This window comes from Malus sylvestris, chromosome 8, assembly GCF_916048215.2.
Source record: "Malus sylvestris chromosome 8, drMalSylv7.2, whole genome shotgun sequence".
Lineage (NCBI taxonomy): Eukaryota > Viridiplantae > Streptophyta > Magnoliopsida > Rosales > Rosaceae > Malus > Malus sylvestris.
Window position 1 is genome coordinate 26,349,054 of NC_062267.1, and position 8,729 is coordinate 26,357,782.

Consider the following 8,729-nt stretch of genomic DNA (forward strand, 5'->3'; position numbering starts at 1 on the left):
ATACAAGTATGAAAAATGTGAAAGAATATATAAACACTCGTGATTTATCATTATTCCTCTACGAATAGATAATATTATCGTTTAGATTTTTACAATCCTTCAAACCCTCATGAATAATGTTTTTTATTTGAGGGAAAAATTAATAAAATTAATAAAAATTATTGTAGAAGTGTAAAAAATGTAAAAGTATATATATACAATCACTCATATATAACAAAATGTAAATGCTTTAAATTAAAGATCAAATTTATTCATTACATTCTTATAGGGTCGATGAGTGTATATGTACAAAATCATCAAAATTGAAGCTAAAATAACTGTTAAATTGTGATTTTTCATTTATAACCGTCGAAAACTTTTGTTCCGTTACGTAATCTCTGAATGTTTGTTTTTTACGATTTTTTAAGTTTGCAATCTCGGAATGTGTACAAATAAGTTTGACGGTTGGATCGTTGAAAAAAGTTTCGTAGAATGCATATTGCGTCAAAACGGTATATTAAACAAACACTTAAAGTTAATATTATACTTCTATTAAGTATAAAATAAGTTTTTGTGGTATCCACTAGTGTAAATACTTTAAATTAAAGATCAAATTTATTCATTACATTCTTATAGGGTCGAGGAGTGTATCTGTAAAAAATCATCAAAATCGGAGCTAAAATAACCGTTAAATTATGATTTTTCGTTTATAATCATTGAAAACTTTTGTTCCATTACGTAATCTCTGAATGTTTGTTTTTTACGATTTTTTACGTATGCGATCTTGGAATATGCACAAACAAGTTTGACGGTTGGATCATTGAAAAAAGTTTTGTAGAATGCATATTGCGTCAAAACGATAGATTAAACAAACACTTGGAGTACCACCAACAAACAATGCCAATAAAATACATATTTATATGAAATACAGATGAGCCTCGGGAAGCAGACTGCTACCAAATTAATTTTACATATTAATACCAAACCGAGCTTGGTTAGAAAGGAGTATACTTGTTAAAACAAAGCTCCTTCACACACTTTTATATAAAAATAATTGTATTTTCGACAGAATTCTCGTTAGCTGGGTTTTTAGAATGACTAAAACTATACCGGACAAAAACGAAGAGTATATGTTAGGGGAAGTGATTCATCAAGTCCAGAGATTTGGACCATAAAAATTTGATCTAACGGCTACAGTTATTATAATTTTTAAAGTGGGCTTCTATTTATGCCGTTAGATCAAATTTCAATGGCCCGGATCCTTAGACTTGGTGGATTAGATGGAAAGAATCTGGAGATGATCCATTTTCTTATGTTAGGACAGTTAGATAAACATTTTGTTTCACGCTTTTTTTTTAAAATGAAAAACTTGTTTAGTAACTATTTTCAGTTTCAATTTTAAAGAAAATGAAAAATGAAAGCTAAAACCTGAAAAAAGAAATGGTTATTAAATGGCCCCTTAAAGTGTTTAATAGCGTTTATGCTTAAAAAAGTGTTGTTTATTGTTGGCTTAGTTGGTAAGCTCATAGGTTTGTGTGTTGTCCCATCGAGATTTGAGTCTCATTGTTAACAATTCTCGTTGGTGCACGATTTTTAAATTCATACGTTGGCAGCTGACAGTTAAATATCACACGCAAGTTCTTTCGGCTCGAGGTTGTGGGTGTACCCTGATACTGGTGGTGAGGTAGTCAATCTCCTCTTAAACTTTTAAATAACACAAGTTAAGAATGTATATAGACGTGCATTTTTGAATGGAAGTGTTTTACCACGAAAGTTAAGAATACGTGAGCATTTCCAATTGGTCAAATAGTTGCTCTCCGAATTTTGCAAATATGTGAATGCTTTAGAAGCTTCCTAGTTCCTACATCTAAGTTGGTCACATGCACAATTTGGAACATAATCCACAGCGAGTGGGTAAATAGTTACAACCACTCAATCATTCATCTCATAGGTTCAAAATGGCACTCTTTGGACTCTCTCACTTCCACCCTTCCCTCTTAAAAAATCCCCGCAATCTCCCAAGTCCTCTTTCCCGTTGACCCCCCCAACATGTCGTCATTGACAGACCGGAGAAGAACCCATCTCCCGCTCGACCTCCTCTTCCTCCTCCTCTGCCTCCTCTCCACCGCGGCGGCCGACGAGCTTCAAATTCTTCTCAAAATCAAATCCACGTTACAAGTTTCAAACACCAACAACAACATATTCAATACATGGAACTCCACCAATTCCGTTTGCAGCTTCACCGGAATTGCCTGCAACGAAAACGGATTCGTTCGAGATATCGACCTTTCGAATCAGAACCTATCTGGGTTTCTTGCGGCGGACGCAATATGCCAGCTCGAATCGTTGGAAACACTTTCCTTGGGATTCAACTTCTTGCACGGGACAATCAAGGAGGACTTGAACAACTGCGTAAATTTGAAGTACTTGGACTTGGGCAACAATTTGTTCTCAGGATCGTTCCCCGACATATCATCCCTGTCCCAGTTAGAACATCTCCATCTGAACTGCAGCGGATTTTCGGGTACTTTTCCGTGGAAATCATTGGGGAACATGACGGGTTTGATTCGATTGAGCTTGGGAGACAACCCTTTTGATCAAAGCCCATTCCCAACCGAGGTGTTGAATCTCAACAAACTCAACTGGCTTTACTTGTCGAATTGCAGCCTCGGAGGTTCGATTCCGAAAGGAATCGGAAACCTCACGGAGCTTATCAACTTGGAGTTATCCGACAACAGCATGGTCGGAGAAATCCCATCCGAGATTACAAAGCTTACCAAGCTCTGGCAGCTCGAGCTCTACCACAACCAGTTCACCGGGACGCTTCCTCCCGGCCTAAGAAATCTCACCAACCTCGAAAACTTTGACGCCTCCATGAATCTACTCGAAGGCGATTTGTCGGAGGTGGGATTCTTGGAGAACATAGTTTCCCTCCAATTGTACAAGAATAGTTTCTCCGGAGAAGTTCCGATGGAGTTCGGGGAATTCAAGAAGCTTGTCAATCTGTCGTTGTACAATAACAAGCTGACCGGTCCTCTGCCTCAGAAACTTGGCTCTTGGTCCAAGATTGATTTCATCGATATCTCTGAGAATCTCCTGACGGGAAGTATTCCGCCCGATATGTGCAAGATGGGGACGATGAGAGGCTTTCTCCTGCTCCAGAACAAGTTTACCGGCGAAATTCCTGCGAATTACGCTAAGTGTTCCACATTGAAGCGGTTCAGAGTCAACATCAACTCGCTGTCCGGTGTTGTTCCTCCTGGAATTTGGGGGTTGCCGAATGCGCACATCATCGACCTTACTTCCAATCAATTCGAAGGCCCGATAACTTCTGACATTGGAAATGCAAAGATGCTTGCGCAGTTGTTCGTCAGTTACAATCAGTTATCTGGTGAGCTGCCGGATGAGATTTCCAAAGCAACATCTTTGGTGTCCATTGTTTTGAACAACAATCGGTTTTCCGGGAACGTCCCTGGAAGTGTTGGTGACCTGACGCATCTGGGAACTCTGTATTTGCAGAGCAACATGTTCTCTGCTTCGATACCAGAGTCTCTAGGAAACTGTAATTTACTGAGCGACTTAAACATGGCAGAAAACTCATTTTCCGGTGACATCCCATCGTCTTTAGGCTCTCTCCCAACCTTGAACTCTCTGAATTTGTCACAAAATCAACTTTCGGGTGAAATCCCAAAGAGCTTAGCATCTCTAAGGCTAAGTCTTCTTGATCTATCACACAACAGGCTCACCGGCGCCATACCAGAATCTCTGTCGATTGCAGCCTACAACGGTAGCTTTTCTGGTAACTCCGGACTCTGCAGCACGGACATAAGCCCATTCCCCCATTGTTCTGCTGGTTCTGGGATGTCCAAGGATGTGCGGACGCTAATTATTTGCTTCTCGGCTGGCTCAGCAATTCTGCTTGTGTCCCTCACATGCTTCTTGTTCTTAAAGAAGCGCGAAAAGGACGAAGACCGTTCGTTAAAGGAGGAATCTTGGGACGTAAACTCTTTTCATGTGATGAGCTTCACCGAGGGTGAAATTCTTGATTCCATTAGGCAAGAGAATCTTATTGGAAAAGGGGGTTCCGGAAACGTTTACAGAGTTTTACTTGCGAATGGCAAAGATCTCGCTGTAAAGCACATATGGAACACCGATCCAAGTGACAGGAAAAGGTTCAAGAGCATGGCTCCAGTGCTTGCAAAACGCGGTGGGAAGTCGAAGGAATTTAATGCTGAGGTGCAGACGTTGAGCTCGATTAGGCATGTGAATGTGGTGAAGTTGTACTGTAGCATTACAAGCGAGGACTCAAGCTTGTTGGTGTATGAGTACATGCCGAATGGTAGCTTGTGGGATCAGCTTCATACGTGCCAAAAGATGAAGCTTGATTGGGAGACAAGGCATGAGATAGCAGTGGGAGCAGCCAAAGGTTTGGAGTATTTGCATCATGGCTTGGAGAGGCAGGTGATGCACAGGGATGTCAAGTCGAGTAACATTTTATTGGATGAGTTTTTGAAGCCGAAGATTGCGGATTTCGGGCTTGCCAAGATTGTTCAGGCCACTGCAGACAAGGACTCTACTCATGTTATTGCCGGAACACATGGCTACATTGCTCCTGGTTAGTCAAATACTCAACTCAAGTTAAATATTTTAGTACTTTTGAGCTCGTTAATTTGTTACTAATTATGGCTAATGTAATTGTTAATTATGCAGAATATGGATACACGTACAAAGTGAATGAGAAGAGCGATGTGTACAGCTTCGGAGTGGTACTAATGGAGCTAGTGACGGGGAAAAGGCCGATAGAGCCAGAGTTCGGAGAGAACAAGGATATAGTGAGCTGGGTAAGCAGCATGCTTGGGAGTAGAGAGAGCATATTAAGTATGGTGGACTCATATATTCCAGAGGTGTACAAAGAAGAGGCTATCAAGGTTTTAAGAATTGCAATTCTCTGCACGGCTAGGGTACCGGAGTTAAGACCCTCCATGAGAAGTGTGGTTCAAATGCTTGAAGAGGCTCACGAGACATTTAAATTGCTCAAGATTGTTATCAGCAAAGATGGTGCTGCTGCAGATATGAAAATGAAAGTAGTGAAGGGTATAGAGAACTGAAATTAATCAACACGCGGCCACGCTTCGAAAATTATTGGTCGAAGAAGCTCGTTCATCGATCTCCACTTAAACTTGTTTAACTTGGAACTATTATGTAATGTATATATGAGAGCTGAGTACTTGTAACATATTAGCCAGAACCTGCAGATCATTGCATATATATATATATATTTGTAGTTTTGCAGATGTAAAATAAGAATTTGGATCTCTTCGGATCTTGCAGTTCGGAGCCGAGGGACAGAGAAATCTGGGCCATTCCAAGAGGGAGAGAGAGATCCGGACCTTAAGTTTATGAGTGGTCCAGATTTTCAGGTCTGTTCGCTCCAGGCATCGAGATTCGGAGAGAATCTCAATTCATAAAATAATAGGAGCTAGGAGGGCTTTTTTTTGTACCATATATGTATCTACTACTACTAGTAGTTAATCCCTTTGTTCCCTTCAGGGTTTGAGCTTAACTGAAAGGAATAGTACTGTAATTTCTAATAATTTTTCTTTTTTAGGCAATTGCAACTCGCACAATATTTAAGATATGCATCAATGCAAGAGTTTGGTGAACAATAGTGTAAAGATTTTACTAGGAGCAGTCGTCCATGCACGTGGGTGACACCAATACAAGTGTGGCCCCGACTGCGACCGTCCCAAGAAACTCCTCTAATGTTTATATAGGCTACACATACCAGTGTGGGCATCATTGCAACTGGATACAATTTTAGGTTTGCAAGGTTTAAGTTGCTGTGTGGTAGCATACTCGAGTTAAATCATAAGACGGAAATTCTCTCCTGTATTTATTTTTGGAAAAATTAGTATCCGGTCCCTAGTTCTTACTGTTCATTGACTAAGACCTTATTAGTTCTCAAATTTTGATTCAAGTCCCTAGCATTAATGTGATAATGAATTTACATGTTTATTATATAATTTTTTAATATAAAAATTAGTAATTAATTTAGGGTTTAATACTCACACCTCTATTAAACTTCTAATTAATTTTTTATTCAAACATTTCCAAAATAATAAAAAAATTAAATTAAATTAAGTTTGTACCTATTAGTTTTTTTTATGAGTAAACTGTCGATTTGCCCCCTGAACTATCACCCAACTTTCGATTTGCCCCCTGAACTTTTTAATTGGAAAATTAAGGACTTAAACTAATTTTTTTGGCCGATTTGCCCCCTGCTGTTAATTTTTCATTCATTCCATCCAAATTTCTGTTAAATGGAAGCATATGCACAACATGTGTGGGTAGTTCGGTCACTTCATTCTTTAAAATAATTGAAAACCTTAGATTTCTAAAATATAAACCTATGCAAATATGTGTGATTCTATAGCTTTTCTGTCTGAAGGTCTAGTGAAATGACGCTTTTGTCCACAAATGAGAGTTACGTGGTTTGCACATGATAAGAGTTAACGTTAATTTGGATGAAATTTATGAAAAACTAACGGTAAGGGGGAAATCGGCCAAAAAAATTAGTTTAAGTCCTTAATTTTCCAATTAAAAAGTTCAGGGGGCAAATCGAAAGTTGGGTGATAGTTCAGGGGGCAAATCGACAGTTTACTCTTTTTTTATATATAAAAAGATTCTCGATTTTTTAATCTTAAATGTACCCATTCATATAATTTTTCAATTTTTTTAATCTTAAATGTACCCATTCTCAAATATATCAAAAATTTGTTATATGTAAAATGTACCTTTTTTTTAATATAAAATCCTTTCAAATTTTTTAATCCATGTTTAAACTTATATGGGTACATTCTTTTTCGTTGATTTGAGAATGTATCCATGTTTTGGTACAATAACTTTTTTTGTTAATTTTGGTTAATGTACCCATACATATATGTACACACACACAATATAATAGAGAGTATAATTTATATTTTATTATTTTTAATCCCATAAATTATGGGTTTTATTTAAAATCTCATTAATATAAACAATTACAAATTTCAATTTTTAATTTTTAATTTAAAAAATATAGTAACTTACATTATTACATTAATGTCAGGGACCTCAATCAAAAACTAAAAACTAACAAGGTTTCAATCAAAGAATATTGATAGCTAAGGACCGCATCCAAAGTGTCCCTTTATTTTTTCACGAGTGAACAGTTGAGATTTAATTAAATGAAATTTAGTTAAAGTTCGACCATTAAGAAAACTAATGAAAATGACTTGAAAATTTTAAGTTTTAATCAAAAGAACAAAAATGTGTTGTAAGTGAATAGTACCATGAGTGATTTTTTAGAGTAAAAATATCTTTAACGTTAAAAGTGAACAGTACCAAGAGTGTTCCGTTAAGACACCCTATTTTTTTTCTCCTTTGCTGCGCAGAAGAGCAAAGCTGAATTTAAGAGATTCGATGGCAGCAGACTAATTGCTGTAACAAGAATATGATTTGTTTAGTGCAAATCATGGTGTGTCAACGGTTTAAAATATAATTAGGAATGCTTGTGACTGTGTCGAGCATTATTCTACTACAGCAGAAAGAAACTCGCAAACAAATGCACGCACACGAACGGTAGATGGAGAAGACGCCAAATTTAGGTCAACAGCCACCTACGCAAAGCTCTTTTCCTTATTGTCTTCTGGCCAACAAAGGTAGCAGGTAGAGACAATCAAGCAACAATTTCATTTTAAAAAAAATCACAATTTATTAGAATAAAGATTATATATTCCCTTGGTATAAAATTATGAAACGAAAACTTCAGTTAAAAGAGTGCGTTTGGGCTGGAGTGCCAATAACATTACGCTAAATATACTAAAACAAAATATATATTAATAAGTTTAGTGTAGACAACTATCGTGTTGTTGAAATTTCAAAATATTCATCTTATACTCAGTGGCAGTAATGTGGTCATTATTTTCAATGAAAAAACTTTATTGGACCATTTTGTCGAGTATTTGGTGGACACATGTCGATTCTTGCAGATATTCACTGAAAGTTAGCTTATGCCGACGTATGTTGACAAATATTATGATTTGTAAAGGCTTGTCAAGGGTATCTACAAAAAATTATCGGATAATGTTGAAGACGGCTAAAACTTGTAAAATGAGGCATTTCATTTGGCACTTGAATTTGGTTAGAAGAAAATTCCTTGTAGGGTGTCTTATTAATAATTTTCGCCCTACACCTCATATTCTATTGAGCTAAATTACCCTACTTCATCATATGCCCTAAAAAAAATGAATAAGAGTTCGTTTGGATATGCTTTAAAAATTATTGAAAATGTTTTTGGTGAAAATATTTTTTGAAGCAATCCTTAGTAAAAATGCTAGTAAATCCTAAAAAAACACTTACAATGCTTCTTGGAAGAAGCACATCACTGATATTTCTTGTAGAATTGAAACCAAAAACATTTTCTCTAAAAACACATCCAGTCATTTTAAAAACACATTTAAACGAGCCCTAAACTATTGGTATCCTATTCCCTGAAAACCTTTTGGTTTAATCATATTTCTCATAGAGGTGTGATTAGCAATGTGATTAATTAGGGCTGGTTTTATTCCGGATACCAAACTGAAAACCATACACTAAGGGGTGTGATATCCACATACCCCTTTTTACTTCTCCCACACCTTTTTGGTTTTCGACCATCGGATCAGATGAATTGAAGAAAATCAACAGACATAAATTAACAAAGGTTGTGT

At 36.9% G+C, this 8,729-nt stretch overlaps 1 protein-coding gene across 1 annotated transcript; it reads left to right on the plus strand.

Moving 5' to 3' along the window:
• Positions 1-1,862: 1,862 nt before the first annotated feature.
• On the plus strand, positions 1,863-6,041 carry LOC126631536 (receptor-like protein kinase 7). The gene is made up of 2 exons (XM_050301652.1): positions 1,863-4,594; positions 4,690-6,041. The coding sequence occupies exons 1-2, from the start codon at positions 2,029-2,031 to the stop codon at positions 5,085-5,087; spliced, it is 2,964 nt and encodes a 987-aa protein (XP_050157609.1). The 5' UTR covers positions 1,863-2,028; the 3' UTR covers positions 5,088-6,041.
• Positions 6,042-8,729: the final 2,688 nt, after the last annotated feature.